The sequence below is a fragment of the Bombina bombina genome, chromosome 2, assembly GCF_027579735.1.
Source record: "Bombina bombina isolate aBomBom1 chromosome 2, aBomBom1.pri, whole genome shotgun sequence".
In the NCBI taxonomy this organism is placed as follows: domain Eukaryota; kingdom Metazoa; phylum Chordata; class Amphibia; order Anura; family Bombinatoridae; genus Bombina; species Bombina bombina.
In genome coordinates this window covers 109,407,441-109,426,099 of record NC_069500.1, presented here as the reverse complement: position 1 = coordinate 109,426,099, position 18,659 = coordinate 109,407,441, and the positions used below count along the sequence as shown (strand labels likewise).

Below are 18,659 nucleotides of genomic sequence, written 5' to 3'. Positions count from 1 at the left end.
GAAAAAGAAGGCATCTAAGCTTTTTGTTTGGTTCAGAACTCTGGACAGCACTTTTTTATTGGTGGATGAATTTATCCACCAATCAGCAACAACCCAGGTTGTTCACCAAAAATGGGCCGGCATCTAAACTTAAATTCTTGCATTTCAAATAAAGATACCAAGAGAATGAAGAAAATTTGATAATATGAGTAAATTAGAAGGTTGCTTAAAATGTCATGCTCTATCTGAATCATGAAAGAAAAAATGTGGGTTCAGTTTCCCTTTAAGTATAGAAACGTTTAATATAGGTAGGCATACCCAAGACAGAATCAGCTATTTCAAAATTCAAAATAAAGGTAATGGGGCCATTTCTAAACAATTTAATACACCCAAGCACATAAAATGTATAACCGGGAACAATTTTAAGGGGAGAAAAATTTAGGGTAAACTGTCCTAACTGTAGCCACCAATCAGCAAGCGCTATCCAGGGTTCTGAACCAAAAAGTGGCCGGCTCCTAAGCTTTCATTCCTGCCTTTTCAAATAAAGATACCAAGAGAACAAAGAAAAAATCATAATAGGAGTAAATAAGAAAGTTGATTAAAATGGCATGCTCTATCCGAATCATAACAGAAAAAAATTTAGTTTAGTATCCATTTAATGTACCACTCCAAGTGCCTTTACAAAATGACTCAGAGGGCCACAATCGGCACACATGCCATAGATCGCTGACTCTGGTATAGGCTTTAGATACCCCTTTAAAGGGCCAAACTACCAGAATAATAAAATGGCTCAATGCATAAGAGTATTTTATTTTTGTGGTAACACTCACTTATACCTATGTGTTTAATACTCAAAAAGGTGATTAAGTCCTGCATCTACTGCACTGTCAGGCATGTCCTCAGCAGGATACAACGGTGACTGGTGGTTACATGGGTATATTGCTCCTGATTGGCTAACCCACTGTGTTCCACTCAGTGGCTTCTTATCTTCTTCTAAAACCAGATTCATACTTCTGCTAAAACAACTACTTACAAACGCTAAGTAAAGCCACCTCGAAATCAGAAACACACTTGTGAAAGGGAGCGACACTTGAGGGCCCAACTGACCTTCAGTCTTCAGGTGATCCCAAACCACATCTCACCAAAACATTTTTTTTAAATATCCCTGTTATAGACTTGCAAAACAATATGCAAATACAAACAGGTACGGTTGTTATGTTGTTTAATGTAAAGGGACATGAAAGCAAAATGAAAGTGATGGTAAACATGTGTATTATAATAGTAAATATGTAATCTTAATACCTCCACTAGCTAAACCGTAAATGTTTTGTTTGTTTTTTTTACAACTCACTTTATACATTTTTTAAAATAATCTTTTATTGAGATTTTGCAATAAATAATAAAAAGTACAATGAACGGTGCATATCGTAAATAACAACAGTCTGTCATAGGGCACAATACAATCCAAATTTTAAAAGAAAAAATTGACAGACGTAAGAAGTATCACAATATTAACTGAAACCTTAATTTTATCTATACAGTAGTTTCTATAAATTACTACTTATCTGGCCACTCATGGACCCTTTAATATAGGAAAAATAAATGCTGGGGTACGGTAGTTATGTCGAAGACCCTATTGGGCCTAATGACACTTTCAGGGTAGTTTTTCAGCGGGTAAGTACCGCTTGAAATGAAGTGGTCATATATGGACAACATCCGATATATGAAAGTATAGGGTGAAATGATAAAGGATGGGATGTGGGGGGGGGGGGGGGGGGGGAGATTATCATCTGAAGTAAAAAAAGTTTACCTGATATGGGAAGAGCAACCTTAGTGGAACTGGATTGTGAGAAGACTAAAATAAATGGGCTAGCTTGATTCAGACAAATATTTCCATATATATATATATATATATATATATATATATATATATATATATATAAATATATATATATATATATATATATACATGAGTAATATAAGCAATCTATGAAATGAGTACCTGTATAAACAAGATCACCATCAACTACAATGACAGTGGTAAATTGTGTATGAAATAGAATCAATAGTATCAATACTGTATAGAACTGAAGTACAATAATGGCATTAAAAGACTAATGCTGTCACCGCTGGCCTTGTGGATGATACTTGGTGTCGACTTAGATAGAGCCAGTTTCAGATCCTCTTCACTTTTCTTACATGGTTTCCAATAGTGCTTATTTTCAGTAGCTGTGTGAAGAGCAGTATCTGCCGCGGTTGTTGAAGTCTGTGTCTGCCAAGGATCGACTCCACTCTCTGCCATCTTGAATGCAGTGTCGTCATCTAGAGCGCATGGATCTCTGATAACAAGCTTGAGTTCTAGGAAATTATTCTGCATCTGCATATCTATCCTGGTGATAAGCGCTTGAATCTCCTCCATGTTCAGTATAAACGACCCAATATTATTCAGTTAGTGTGTAGTGTTAGGCTCTGTCCTATGTAGCAGTAAGCCGACTGTAGTGGCAGCAGAACTAGGAATCCTGTCCCCCACGGCTCAGAGGTTCCTTCCGTGTTGAGTTGGCCACAATATTCGGTGCGGATAGAGTGCCCCGCAGTTTATAGCTAGTTGTTGGTGATCGGCAGTCTAAATTAGCTGGTTATTTTGCTGTAAATATATATCTTATTTGGACATAATCCAAGAGCTTGGGAGATATGTGTCTGACTGTCTCGGCTGCTGTCTCCGCCCCCTTCCACTTTACATTTTTTATTCACATCTTTTATTTCTCTCATCGCGGCAGCCATTTAACTCTGCTCCCGATGGTTTTCATTATACTACTGAACTGACGTGTATTGCGGTCCAACCCGTTCTACACGTCAGAGCCTATGTGCGCAATTTATGGCCCATATTACAATTGGTTACAATAGTCAGAGTGTTGTGGAACATCTACGCTCTATTGTGCAACAGGCTTACTGATTGGAGGATGCAGAAACTTGGAAATAAGATTGTCTTTATTAAGTATATTTACATTGACAAATGTTAAGAAAAATTGTAATACAGGTTTTAAATATGTAAATGAGTTTACCATCACTTTAACCTTTCATGATTCAGTGCATGTAGCTTCTTTCCAAATTCATCAATTTTCAAATTGTGCATAGTCATTTTATACGCATACTTTCTGAGGGGCTAGCTATTACTGAGCATGGGCAGGAGTTCACAGTGTAGTTATATGAGATTGGCTGATGGCTGTCACATGATATATGTGTCGGCAAATTGAAATACATTTTAAAATTTGTCAGAAAAAATCTATTTCTGATGTAAAATTCAGAGCTAATAAATTGAATTTTTTATGTACTTTGATGATGCAGTTATACTGTATTTAATAGTCATTTAAAGTAGTTAGAAATGTATGTTGTGGTCATATATTATATCTTGTAAGAAAGAACGGAAAAAAAAGTGGCATAAACATATACAAACTATTGTAGCTTCATATTGAGAAGGTAAATACAGAAATGAAATTATAAATCACCAGTGATCATATGCCACTCTGTGAATGTAGTAAAATGCAGCTTAATTGTACCCTGTGCTTGGGATGTCACACAGCATGAAAGGGACCTCAGCTTTTTACTGCGTACGCAACATTAGAGACACCCATTCCCATGCACATACACTGTCAGCTTGTGTCTTACATAGCTGGCATGGACTCATAAAGCTTCAGTAATGACAAATTTTACATCATGACCAATTGGTAAAACAGAATTTATGCTTACCTGATAAATTACTTTCTCCAACGGTGTGTCCGGTCCACGGCATCATCCTTACTTGTGGGGAATATCTCTTCCCCAACAGGAAATGGCAAAGAGTCCCAGCAAAGCTGGCCATATAGTCCCTCCTAGGCTCCGCCCACCCCAGTCATTCGACCGACGGACAGGAGGAAAAAATAGGAGAAACCATAGGGTGTCGTGGTGACTGTAGTTAGAGAAAATAATTCATCAGACCTGATTAAAAAACCAGGGTGGGCCGTGGACCGGACACACCGTTGGAGAAAGTAATTTATCAGGTAAGCATAAATTCTGTTTTCTCCAACATTGGTGTGTCCGGTCCACGGCGTCATCCTTACTTGTGGGAACCAATACCAAAGCTTTAGGACACGGATGAAGGGAGGGAGCAAATCAGGTTACCTAAACGGAAGGCACCCCGGCTTGCAAAACCTTTCTCCCAAAAATAGCCTCCGAAGAAGCAAAAGTATCAAATTTGTAAAATTTGGCAAAAGTGTACAGTGAAGACCAAGTCGCTGCCTTACATATCTGATCAACAGAAGCCTCGTTCTTGAAGGCCCATGTGGAAGCTACAGCCCTAGTGGAGTGAGCTGTGATGCTTTCAGGAGGCTGCCGTCCGGCAGTCTCATAAGCCAATCGGATGATGCTTTTAAGCCAAAAGGAAAGAGAGGTAGAAGTTGCTTTTTGACCTCTCCTTTTACCAGAATAGACGACAAACAGAGAAGAAGTTAGTTTGAACTCTTCGTAGCTTCTAAGTAGAACTTTAGAGCACGGACTACATCTAAATTGTGTAGCAAACGTTCCTTCTTTGAAACTGGATTCGGACACAAAGAAGGTACAACTATCTCCTGATTAATATTTTTGTTGGAAACAACCTTTGGTAGAAAACCAGGCTTAGTACGCAAAACAACCTTATCTGAATGGAACACCAGATAGGGTGGAGTACACTGTAGAGCAGATAACTCAGAAACTCTTCTAGCAGAAGAAATAGCAACCAAAAACAAAACTTTCCAAGATAACAACTTAATATCTATGGAATGTAAAGGTTCAAACGGAACCCCTTGAAGAACTCAAAGAACTAGATTTAAACTCCAGGGAGGAGTCAAAGGTCTGTAAACAAGCTTGATCCTAACCAAAGCCTGAACAAATGCTTGAACATCTGGCACAACTGCCAGACGTTTGTGTAGTAGGACAGATAAAGCAGAAATCTGTCCCTTTAGAGAACTCGCAGATAATCCTTTATCCAAACCTTCTTGTAGAAAGGAAAGAATCCTAGGAATCTTTATCTTATTCCATGGGAATCCATTGGATTCACACCAACAGATATATCTTTTCCAAATTTTATGGTAAATCTTTCTAGTTACCGGTTTTCTGGCTTGAACCAGAGTATCTATCACGGAATCTGAAAACCCACGCTTTGATAGAATCAAGCGTTCAATCTCCAAGCCGTCAGCTGGAGGGAGACCAGATTTGGATGTTCGAATGGACCCTGAACAAGAAGGTCCTGTCTCAAAGGTAGCTTCCATGGTGGAACCGATGACATATTCACCAGGTCTGCATACCAAGTCCTGCGTGGCCACGCAGGAGCTATCAAGATCACCGAGGCCCTCTCCTCTTTGATCCTGGCTACCAGCCTGGGAATGAGAGGAAACGGTGGAAACACATAAGCTAGGTTGAAGGTCCAAGGCGCTACTAGTGCATCTACTAGAGTCGCCTTGGGATCCCTGGATCTGGACCCGTAGCAAGGAACCTTGAAGTTCTGACGAGACGCCATCAGATCCATATCTGGAATGCCCCATAGTTGCGTCAACTGGGCAAAGATCTCCGGATGGAGTTCCCACTCCCCCGGATGGAATGTCTGACGACTCAAATAATCCGCTTCCCAGTTTTCCACACCTGGAATGTGGATCGCAGATAGGTGGCAGGAGTGATTCTCCGCCCATTGTATGATTTTGGTCACTTCTTTCATCGCCAGGGAACTCCTTGTTCCCCCCTGATGATTGAGATACGCAACAGTCGTCATGTTGTCTGATTGGAATCTTATGAATCTGGCCTTTGCTAGCTGAGGCCAAGCCCTGAGAGCATTGAATATCACTCTTAGTTCCAGAATGTTTATCGGGAGAAGAGACTCTTCCCGAGACCACAGTCCCTGAGCTTTCAGGGATTCCCTGGTGTCGGTCGTGACGATGACCCACTCTGGACTGTGGAAGCTCATTCCCTGGGATAGGTGATCCTGGGTTAGCCACCAACGGAGTGAGTCTCTGGTCTTCTGATCTAGTTGAATCACTGGAGACAAGTCTGTATAGTCCCCATTCCACTGTTTCAGCATGCACAGTTGTAATGGTCTTAGATGAATTTGCGCAAAAGGAACTATGTCCATTGCTGCAACCATCAATCCTACTACTTCCATGCACTGAGCTATGGAAGGACGAGGAATAGAATGAAGAACTTGACAAGCGTTTAGAAGTTTTGACTTTCTGTCAAGAAAATCCTCATTTCTAAGGAATCTATTATTGTTCCCAAGAAGGGAACCCTTGAGACGACGCTTGTACTAGAATGTCGTCCAAGTACGGTACTACTGCAATGCCCCTTGGTCTTAGAACCGCTAGAAGGGATCCGAGTAACTTTGTGAAAATCCTTGGAGCAGTGGCTAACCCGAATGGGAGGGCCACAAACTGGTAATGTTTGTCCAGAAAGGCGAACCTTAGGAACTGATGATGTTCTTTGTGGATAGGGATATGTAGATACGCATCCTTTAGATCCACGGTAGTCATAAATTGACCTTCCTGAATTGTGGGTAGAATCGTTCGAATGGTTTCCATCTTGAACGATGGTACTCTGAGAAATTTGTTTAGGATCTTTAAATCCAGGATTGGTCTGAAAGTTCCCTCTTTTTTGGGAACTACAAACAGATTTGAGTAAAATCCCATTCCTTGTTCCGCCGTTGGAACTGGGTGTATCACTCCCATCTTTAACAGGTCTTCTACACAATGTAAGAATGCCTGTCTCTTTTTTTGGTTTGAGGATAAGTGAGACATGTGGAACCTTCCCCTTGGGGGTAGTTCCTTGAATTCCAGAAGATAACCCTGAGAAACTATTTCTAGCGTCCAGGGATCCTGAACATCTCTTGCCCAAGCCTGAGCAAAGAGAGAGAGTCTTCCCCCTACTAGATCCGGTCCCGGATCGGGGGCTACTCCTTCATGCTGTTTTGTTAGCAGCGGCAGGCTTCTTGGCCTGCTTACCCTTGTTCCAGCCTTGCATCGGTTTCCAGGCTGGTTTGGTCTGTGAGGTATTACCCTCTTGCTTAGAGGATGCAGAATTAGAGCCCGGTCCGTTCCTGAAATTACGAAAGGAACGAAAATTAGACTTATTCTTGGCTTTGAAAGGCCTATCTTGTGGGAGGGCGTGGCCCTTTCCCCCAGTGATGTCTGAGATAATCTCTTTCAATTCTGGTCCAAAGAGAGTTTTACCCTTGAAGGGGATATTAAGCAATTTTGTCTTGGAGGATACATCCGCTGACCAAGACTTTAGCCAAAGCGCTCTACGCGCCACAATTGCAAACCCTGAATTTTTCGCCGCTAATCTAGCTATTTGCAAAGCGGCATCTAAAATAAAAGAGTTAGCCAACTTAAGTGCGTGAACTCTGTCCATAACCTCCTCATATGGAGTCTCTCTACTGAGCGACTTTTCTAGTTCCTCGAACCAGAACCACGCTGCTGTAGTGACAGGAACAATGCACGAAATGGGTTGAAGAAGGTAACCTTGCTGTACAAAAATCTTTTTAAGCAAACCCTCCAATTTTTTATCCATAGGATCTTTGAAAGCACAATTATCCTCGATAGGAATAGTAGTGCGCTTGTTTAGAGTAGAAACTGCCCCCTCGACCTTAGGGACTGTCTGCCATAAGTCCTTTCTGGGGTCGACCATAGGAAATAATTTCTTAAATATAGGAGGGGGAACAAAAGGTATGCCGGGCTTCTCCCATTCCTTATTCACTATGTCCGCCACCCGCTTGGGTATAGGAAAAGCGTCGGGGTGCACCGGAAACTCTAGGAACTTGTCCATCTTGCATAATTTTTCTGGAATGACCAGGTTGTCACAATCATCCAGAGTAGATAACACCTCCTTAAGCAGAGCGCGGAGATGTTCTAATTTAAATTTAAACATCAGGTTCAGCCTGTTGGGAAATTTTTCCTGAATCTGAAATTTCCCCATCTGACAAAACCTCCCTCATGGCCACTTCAGATTGGTGTGAGGGTATGACAGAACAATTATCATCAGCGCCCTCCTGCTCTTCAGTGTTTAAAACAGAGCAATCGCGCTTTCTCTGATATGCAGGCATTTTGGATAAAATATTTGCTATGGAGTTATCCATTACAGCCGTCAATTGTTGCATGGTAATAAGCATTGGCGCGCTAGAAGTACTAGGGGCCTCCTGCGTGGGCAAAACTGGTGTAGACACAGAAGGAGATGATGTAGAACCATGTCTACTCACTTCATCTGATGAATCATCTTGGGCAACTTCATTATCTGTGACAGTACTGTCCTTACTTTGTTTGGACGCTTTGGCACAATTATCACATAATTTAGAAGGGGGAGACACATTGACTTTCATACATATAGAACATAGCTTATGTGAAGGCACAGACATGTTAAACAGGCTTAAACTTGTCAGTAAAACACAAAAACCGTTTTAAAACAAAACCGTTACTGTCTCTTTAAATTTTAAACAGAGCACACTTCATTACTGAATATGTGAAAAAATATGAATATGAAGGAATTGTTCAAATTTTACCAAAATTTCACCACAGTGTCTTAAAGTACACCAATTTTCAGAGCTTTAACCCTTAACATAACGAAACCGGAGCCGGTTACAGTTTTAACCCCTCTACAGTCCCAGCTACAGCCTTTGCTGCGACTCTACCAAGCCCAGAGGGGAATACGATACCAAATGACGCCTTCTAGGAACTTTTCCAACTATTTTCAGGTCCTCACACATGCATCTGCATGTCTTGCTCTCAAAAACAACTGCGCAGTAATGGCGCGAAAATGAGGCTCAGCCTACAACTGGGAAAGCCCTTCCTGACTGGAAAAGGTGTCTAACATAGTGCCTGACGTTAAAAAACGTTCCCCAAGTTTATAAGTGTGAAATACCAGCATAAACATGTATAAAATGCCCAAATAAAGCAATCGATTCTGCCCATAAAAGTGTCTACCAGTTTTATAGCCCATATTAAGCCCTTTATTCTGCTTGAGACTAAGAAAATGGCTTACCGGTCCCCATGAGGGGAAATGACAGCCTTCCAGCATTACACAGTCTTGTTAGAAATATGGCTAGTCATACCTTAAGCAGAAAAGTCTGCTAACTGTTTCCCCCAACTGAAGTTACTTCATCTCAACAGTCCTATGTGGAAACAGCAAAGGATTTTAGTTACTGTCTGCTAAAATCATCTTCCTCTCACAAACAGAATTCTTCATCTCTTTCTGTTTCAGAGTAAATAGTACATACCAGCACTATTTTAAAATAACAAACTCTTGATAGTAGAATAAAAAAACTACAACTAAACACCACATACTCTTAACCATCTCCGTGGAGATGTTGCCTGTGCAACGGCAAAGAGAATGACTGGGGTGGGCGGAGCCTAGGAGGGACTATATGGCCAGCTTTGCTGGGACTCTTTGCCATTTCCTGTTGGGGAAGAGATATTCCCCACAAGTAAGGATGACGCCGTGGACCGGACACACCAATGTTGGAGAAAAACTAATCACCAGCTCCCTCAGCAGGAGCAAGCTATAAACGCATGCTCAGTTTCCATACTACAAAATATTCAGTTATTTTATTGTAATTAGGAACTGAATACAATAAAGATAATTATTATTTACTATGTACTATGATGAACACGTTTTAAAAAGTTACTTTCTTTATTAATAATAATAAAACCTCATGCCACCGCTAGATATGGCTGTTTTCCTGACACATAAAGAAAAGATCTAGAGCTACGAATAGTTCATAAAACAAAAGGATTTTTGACTCTGGCAGCTTCAGTAAAATAAAGCTGGCTTTCAAGGATGGTTCAAAATGGAACCAAAGAGAAATAAAAATCTATTTAGTAACAAAGAAAGGAATTTCAAACAACTAAAGGGTTTTGTTAAATATTTAGTTTTTGCATCCATTACCCATCAGGTTCACATGCAGGCCAAATACACTGCCTGTTTACTTGGATTAAGATTCCTTCAATGTATTTATTATTTATCTGTAAAAGTTCAAAGGCAGCACTTTCCACTGCTGTTACTCTAAGGCGGGAGATGATAAAACAGCTGCCACTATATGCAAAATAGAGCTAATAATTTCCATATCTTGTCTCAAGTCTCTAAGTACCACCTAAAATGAAGACGGGCCTTCATGTGAAGATGGAGAAAGAGATGCCAAACAGAAATGCCAGATGGAAAAAATGTGCCAAAATAATCCAACTTTTCTTGTTATCATCCATCTTTTTTGCTTTTTCCATTAAAGCAGAAGCAAACAGAAAGGCAAACATAGGATCATGGTGTTATGTTGATAGATATGAAAATATTAGTATGATTTCATTTTTCAGTTGTCTTTGCTTAAGATATAAGCATTTATCACCACATGTTTTAAAGAAGAAAGATAAGCTAAGTATGGGCAGAGAGTAGAAAGCACATCATGCTTAGGCAAGGAATCTTCTGCAGCCTGACCAGAGCACTACTTTTTTGATAGAAGACCAAACACAGTAAACTGCAGAATACAGCTTGAGTTTAACTACTGATTTGGTTGAGGCAAAAGCCAAAAGAAACAGATTTTTCTATGAAATTCCAGAGGGATATCTTAAAAGACAAAGTCCTCAAAACTTCAGGGACCAGTGTTAAATCCCATGGAAACATCACTACCATGGAAACACGCCAAATCTGTGCCAAAGCTTAAATTAATTGCAGAACCTATAGATTCTGAGATTTATCTCCAGTAACACTACATAAAGCCTTCATAAAACCTTAATGTAAAAATCCAAGAACACAACAAAATAATTAAATCCAAAGACATCGTATGTGACTGCATCAATGCAAAAAAAAAGAAAAAACAAACAAGATAAAACAGAGGAAAAGTTACTGACACATCTCTCTACCTAATAAATGTACTCTGAGGAACCCCTCAAATGACTGACTTGTCGATGTAGCATAAGTTTCTGCCCATTGCAGCGTTTCTCTACCTTCCTACATCAACCTGGAACTTTGAATGGTTCAGTAGATTTTGATAAGGAACCCCTGCAAAACTGTCAGAGAAGACTTTTGCCTCTTTATTCTGTACGCAATCTTGGCAGTGCAAAAATAACTAAAATAAAGGGTTTGAGTTCATACACATTTATTGAAAATTACTCAATTGTTAAGTAACAGATTTAAATGAAATCATTGTGCAAGGTTTCTACCTTCCCTGGGATACTGGAATCTATAGCCAAGAATACCCTTTGGAAATTCATCAAGTCAAATGTGCCTCTTATATTTTGTGTGAAGCAGGAATATGGACTAATAGTTTCATTTTGTGGTGCCAGACTTTAAAAAAGCAAATTTCCAGATTGGCCCACTGTACCGCTTGCATAGCCGAGGTCAATTATCTTAATAGACCTATGCATTGTTGACCTGTGAATAGACCTGAGATCTTGTAAAAATGCTGTTATGCAAGGAAAATCTGAGAAAACACTGATGAACAACAATGAAGGAAACTGTAATATGCAGACATATACATTTGAGGTCTACTGTATCTTTACTTTTAGAGAAATCGAATTTTGAACTTTTTGTGTGTGTAAAAACACTAAAAAAATTTAACTTTCATGATTCAGATAAAGCATGAAATATTTATTAAAATCCAATTTATTTCCATTATCAAAATGTGAACAATCTTTTTATAGGCGCAATTTCTGAGGCACCGACTCCTACTTAGCATGTTCAGGAGTTCACACTATATACATATATGAATTTTGTGATTAGCTGATGACTGTCATATGATACAAGGGGCAGGGAAAATGGAAATAACAGATATTTTTCTGAAGAAAATATACTACTCATTTGAAATTGAGACATAGGGGACGATTTTCCAAGCGGTCAACCGGCCCCAATGCTTCTAGTTCCACGCGAGCCTTCGGGGTCGCCGGAATTTGTAATTAAGAAGCAGCGGTCTTAAGACTGCTGCTCCTTAACTGGTCCGCCTGCTCTGAGACTGCGGACATCAATCCGCTCGATCGTGTGCGATTGTGTTTATGGCACCCCCTGCTAGAAGCCAATTGGCCGCGAATCTGCAGGGGGTGGCATTGCACAAGCAGTTCACCAGACATTGATAAATCACCCCCTAAGTGTTATTGCACTGACTTTTAATTTTATATTTCTTGATTATGGAATTCTACTGTATTTAATGGTAATTAAATCCATGAAGACCAAATTCAGGGAATGAGGAATGGCAGGACTAAAAGCTGGTTTTGCATCATTGAGGCAGAACTTTTGAGTTGCTTTGGCTTTGAGAAACATGAAATCATTATGTTTCACGTACAAAATTCATAGCAATGTTAGAGTTGACAAAATTAATTTTTCATTAATAGCATAGCTTTTGTTTATTACATCCATGACCCACACATCTAGAAATGATGACAGGCGTGCTCTTACTAAAGAGAGGTCTAGGCAGGCATAACCTTGTGCTGACTCTGAAATCTCTGAATACAGATCATGTTGAGAGACATACAAGAAGAAACATAACTTTCTCCCTCTTTTTTAACAGCTTCAAGCGCTCCCTAAAGACTCTACTATTCAGGGATGCATAAATCCTACACTAACCTTTCCTAACTCCATTGTTTTCCCCCTTGAACCCCTTAGCATGTAAGCCTATGAGCCCAGCTGTTTGTAGATCGCCTTCATAAGAGCTGACTACAACAGTGCAACTCTCAGCAGGGCCCTCTACCCATCTGATCCCTATAAATGGTATCTTGTATACGCCTATGTTTATAGCGCTGCGGAAACGGTTGGCGCTCTACAAATAACCTGATAATAATAATAATTCTCCTAGAGCACATGGAAACCATACACTAATGAAGTTGACCCCATGCTATAGCATAAAAGCAAAGCTACTAATATTTGTTTTGGAGCACGCATCTGCTATCCAATAACTTAACCATAGTGCACTTTTGAAAATGCTGGAGGCCACCACAGAACTGATTGGGATTGTATGCCTGCTATGATATCTTTCTGTGTTTCTGGTGACCTAATATTCTGTGGCTTCTGTACCTTGGTAAAATTTAATATCTTTCAATAAACCTAGATTGATAAAAAAAATAACAACATGAATGCACATAAATCATCCTATTACCTAGTTCTAATATTTAAATTGATACCTACAAATGATTTGAGTATTTAGACACTGATGAGTATGCTGTGCAGTGTAATGATGATGAGTATCTATACACAGATAATGACCACACAGGCACATGACTATGTATAGACTGGCTGCTATGGGCACCCAACACTTGGGCCCTGGTGCCACTGAACCTGCTGTGCCAATAGTAGATTTGCCCCTGTCGGGGCATATAGGATCTTGGCCAATTTTCTCTTGTGCCTGATGTTGCAGGTGATTACTTTCATCATAGAGGGACAAAGAACAACTCATTAGAAAGGGCAGAATCTCATTCAAATGGGTCATATCTCTTGTAGAGGGGCTGAAATGGCGGTACTAAGAATGAGGAAGAACCTTTATGAAATAGTCAGAAGTAAAAAATGCAAATTTAAAAATATACATTCTGTCTCTGAATAATAATTACAGCAATCTAAGCCATTTGTGTACAAAAATAGGGAGAAATCAATACTCACTGCATCAGTGACTTGAATTTCATAAATCTTCTGGAAAGAAGCTACATCAAAGAATAATAATTTTCCCCAGCCTTCTGCTTTCTTGACTGATGTGCCAGTTATCAGAAGTTTGTCATCAGGGCTGAAACAGCAATCAGTCCTACATAAAGCAAAGAGTGGGTCAAACCAGGAAGACTACAAAAATAGTTATTAAATAAATAACAACGGACAACAGTTAATTTAGAAAACTATCCCTAAGGAAGAGAAAGGAAATGGTTAAGGACGTTAAAAACAAACACTAGTAAAATGATTAATACAATTATTTTTTGAAGTTTGATAACAAGCTACTTGACCAACTAAAAACTGGTTTTGCGTGAAACAATTTAAAAAGAGAGCAGTGAAGCAATCATCAGCATTTGATTACCTGTAATGACTGCAACGTTTCAAATAGTTGGAGAGAACAATTTATAATGCTGTATTGAGTAAGGTGTAGGAGCAATTTACGAAAACTGCTTGCAGTGTTGATGGTGTTAAATATGAAGATAGTTAATCATATAATCAGACTAAATCAATGTCTATGTTTTGTTTAGCTGGAAACAAGATAGCAGAGACCCCATATAACCCCGTCTTCAGCCAGTAATTGCCAATTACAGAAAATTGATAAGCACTGGTAAAGAGTGTACGCCAATGATAAGGACAGAATTCTGTATAACAGATGAGCTTGTGAGCTTTTACAGGAAAATATACAATATAGTTCAGCACCATGTAACAGAGCGCTAATAATTATAGCCTGCCTTAAATACATGTAATATCCAGAAGAGTTTATATCGACTTACACCAACTAACCATTAAGTTGCTGAAGACATTGTTTTTAATATGTTTTCCTATTTTTTAAGAATGTTTTAAAAGTGTTGTAACGTATTCTTTTTCAGGGACTTTATGAAAAGTACTCTCAACACTGATAAATAGCAAAGAGTCCCCACGAATTTCGGCTACAGGGCTAACAACCTACTGCATCAAAGCAGGGTCAGTAGAATGTATGAAAATAACTTTACTGTGTGCACATATTAAAAGCAAAAAAGAGCCGTAGCTCTAACACTGACAGTAAGGGGTATCAGTGCAGCACCAGCAGACATGTTTCGTGTGTCTCACACACACTTGTTCACTGCTGAATGTGAGCTTTCACTGATACTCCTATTTAAAGGAACATTTACAAACAATTAAAAACAAACAAGATTAACCCCTTATTGTACTTTTTCTCTAGATTCTACTATATACAGGAACAGGAGGAGCTAAATACTTTGAAAATAGCTTAAATAGACTTAATATGCTGGAGCAGAGAAAAGTATTATGTCTAAAACATTTGAAACAAGATTTTATAAGATGATGTTTAGCATTTAACCTATAATTACTAAGAATTATTTGTTGTTTGTGTATATGGATCGGACAAAGGGAGAAATATTTAACCTATAATTACTAAGAATTATTTGTTGTTTGTGTATATGGATCGGACAAAGGGAGAAATATTTAACCTATAATTACTAAGAATTATTTGCTGTTTGTGTATATGGATCGGACAAAGGGAGAAATATTTCAATTAATATATGGCTGTACACACAAGCTTTTGAGTGTACTGTGCTGCAATCAACAATGTTCTTTACTTAATAAAATAGGGATACCTATTATGTACTGCTGTATATTTGATTTTTAGTATTAGTATTATAAATTTATAAAGTAAATTAGATAAAGAGGTTTACATCACTCTCTTTGTTGATGCCTTGTGGGCATCTGGTATTTAGTAGAAATATCCACTGTGCCTCTTTGTAGTCCAATTTTTGGATTCTGTCCCCACCCCTTTTGTGTGGTGGTACGTGATCTATTGCCTGTATGGACATAAGAGCCGCATTGCCTGAATGCTCCATTTTGAAGTGTCTGGCCACTGGGGTGAACACATCGGGGTTTTCAATGTCCCTTATGTGTTCTTGCGCCCTCTCCTTAACGAGTCGTTTTGTTTTACCAACATATTGGATGTGGCACCCCCTGCAGGTCAATAAATATATTACATGATTGGATTTGCAATTGAGTTTATGTCTAATATTATATGTACATTGTGTTACAGTGGAAGTAAAACTTGTTCCTTCCACAACATGACTGCAGGTATTGCATTTTTGTGCTAGGTTTCTTCAAGTGCAGGGCACAAAAATGCAATACCTGCAGTCATGTTGTGGAAGGAACAAGTTTTACTTCCACTGTAACACAATGTACATATAATATTAGACATAAACTCAATTGCAAATCCAATCATGTAATATATTTATTGACCTGCAGGGGGTGCCACATCCAATATGTTGGTAAAACAAAACGACTCGTTAAGGAGAGGGCGCAAGAACACATAAGGGACATTGAAAACCCCGATGTGTTCACCCCAGTGGCCAGACACTTCAAAATGGAGCATTCAGGCAATGCGGCTCTTATGTCCATACAGGCAATAGATCACGTACCACCACACAAAAGGGGTGGGGACAGAATCCAAAAATTGGACTACAAAGAGGCACAGTGGATATTTCTACTAAATACCAGATGCCCACAAGGCATCAACAAAGAGAGTGATGTAAACCTCTTTATCTAATTTACTTTATAAATTTATAATACTAATCCTAAAAATCAAATATACAGCAGTACATAATAGGTATCCCTATTTTATTAAGTAAAGAACATTGTTGATTGCAGCACAGTACACTCAAAAGCTTGTGTGTACAGCCATATATTAATTGAAATATTTCTCTCTTTGTCCAATCCATATACACAAACAACAAATAATTCTTAGTAATTATAGGTTAAATATTTCTCCCTTTGTCCGATCCATATACACAAACAACAAATAATTCTTAGTAATTATAGGTTAAATATTTCTCTCTTTGTCCGATCCATATACACAAACAACAAATAATTCTTAGTAATTATAGGTTAAATGCTAAACATCATCTTATAAAATCTTGTTTCAAATGTTTTAGACATAATACTTTTCTCTGCTCCAGCATATTAAGTCTATTTAAGCTATTTTCAAAGTATTTAGCTCCTCCTGTTCCTGTATATAGTAGAATCTAGAGAAAAAGTACAATAAGGGGTTAATCTTGTTTGTTTTTAATTGTTTGTAAATGTTCCTTTAAATAGGAGTATCAGTGAAAGCTCACATTCAGCAGTGAACAAGTGTGTGTGAAACACACAAAACATGTCTGCTGGTGCTGCACTGATACCCCTTACTGTCAGTGTTAGAGCTACGGCTCTTTTTTGCTTTTAATATGTGCACACAATAAAGTTATTTTCATACATTCTACTGACCCTGCTTTGATGCTTTGATGCAGTAGGTTGTTAGCCCTGTAGCCGAAATTCGTGGGGACTCTTTGTACTTATTTTTACGCCCTGGACAGAGGCGTGTCGGCTGGGCTCCCTACTTCCGGATTTAGAATCATCAGCTGCTGCAACTAACGGATCCCACGTCACACGCTGAAGCAACGCTACTCAAGCTGCCAGACACGCTCCCTGAAGGACCGGTAAGCGCCACATTTGTGTATTTCCTTCTCCAATGATAAATAGCACCTTAACACTAAACCAGTTATTAACGTCAACATTATTATTTGACTGGGGATTAAGTCGGTATAAGCATTATAGTAGTGCCATTGGAACATTTTGACTAAAAACAATTGCTCCTAGGAGGAAACTTGCCATGAAACATGCTACTGCGCTGTTGTTTGTTCCTGGTACAGCCCTTCTCTTTCTGTATATAACATGAGAAAGGATCCATTGTGAAACCATATTATAGTCTAGAGTAAGTAGAAATTCCTACAAGAAGCTTCCATACATCTGCTCACTTTTTGCGTGAGTCCACCTATGCATAGCCATGCAAGATCCAAATACACATGCCAAGACTCAAAGTTCTTACCAGCTCCACAAACTGTGAAATGTCTGAAATCCAAAACAAGGCTCCCTTTAGATCCATAGTGCCATTTCCTCAGTTGATCAAACCACTACTCCAACGGCCTCTACACAGCGTAACAAGCCCTACGAGATGTGCAATTACTAAAAACCAAAACTTATTGTATCCATTTAAAAGAATAAACAACGAATGGCACAGTTTCTAAGCCAGCAGTAGTCTGACATCCTAGTCTATAAATAAGTGCCACCAGGGGGTGCAAAATGCATCAGACCACCACTGGCTTAGACAATGTGCCATGCTTTGTATATTCTTTAAAATTCATACAATAAAAGCTTTTGTTTTTACTAATTGCACACCTCGTAGTGCTTGTTACATTGTGTACAGGCTATAGCAAGATTCTTTTTGAAGAAAGGCATTACACAAAAATAACATTGAAAGGAGAGACCAGACTAAAGCACATTTACAAAAATTGTGAAAAGGAGAGTCTTCATATGGTCATCATAAGTTTAGGAGGAAATTAATTATAAATTATATAAACTGTGTTTTCTCACACACTTACAGAAACATATCAGTGATGTTTGATCAGTACCAAAGCTAAGCCAAATCACATTAATAGAGGAACACAATTATAGAAAAATCTTATAGGTTTCTTTCAATGGTGGAAGGCTCTTTGTACCCCGTTAATTTATTTTTAGGCTATGGCAGCCTTGTTGTTTTGTTACCACCAGTTTCCACACTTTACCACCTCAATGGAAACTAGCCCTAAGTTTCTGAGAGTTCTAGTAGATTAATGGGTAAGTAACACTTAAGGTCCAAAAATCTAGTGCCATAACAGCATATCACATGATTGATTGAAACACTGAAATACATAATATACACAAAATTTATATATATATATATATATATATATATATATATATATATATATATATAATTTCAACATAAATTTGTTTACATTACAAGTATACTGTAAGACAATGCTGTCTACCTGCCATTTTTTACCAGACGTGGAGGCGAAGCATAATATTTAGGGTTTCCAGTGTATCCCTCTTTATTGATGAGTGCTATATGACAGAGCCAAGATATACTGAAAACCTGATACAAGACAACTTAAATTTCCCATAAAAATAAACAAATAAGGGAT

The 18,659-nt window shown here is 38.7% G+C and overlaps 1 protein-coding gene across 1 annotated transcript in view; it reads right to left on the bottom strand.

The window, feature by feature from the left end:
- WDR70 (WD repeat domain 70) overlaps positions 1-18,659 on the bottom strand; it is an 811,922-nt gene that overhangs the window by 136,143 nt on the left and 657,120 nt on the right. Inside the window, 1 exon segment of the mRNA XM_053701217.1 lies at positions 13,600-13,738. Coding sequence (XP_053557192.1) covers positions 13,600-13,738 — 139 coding nt within the window.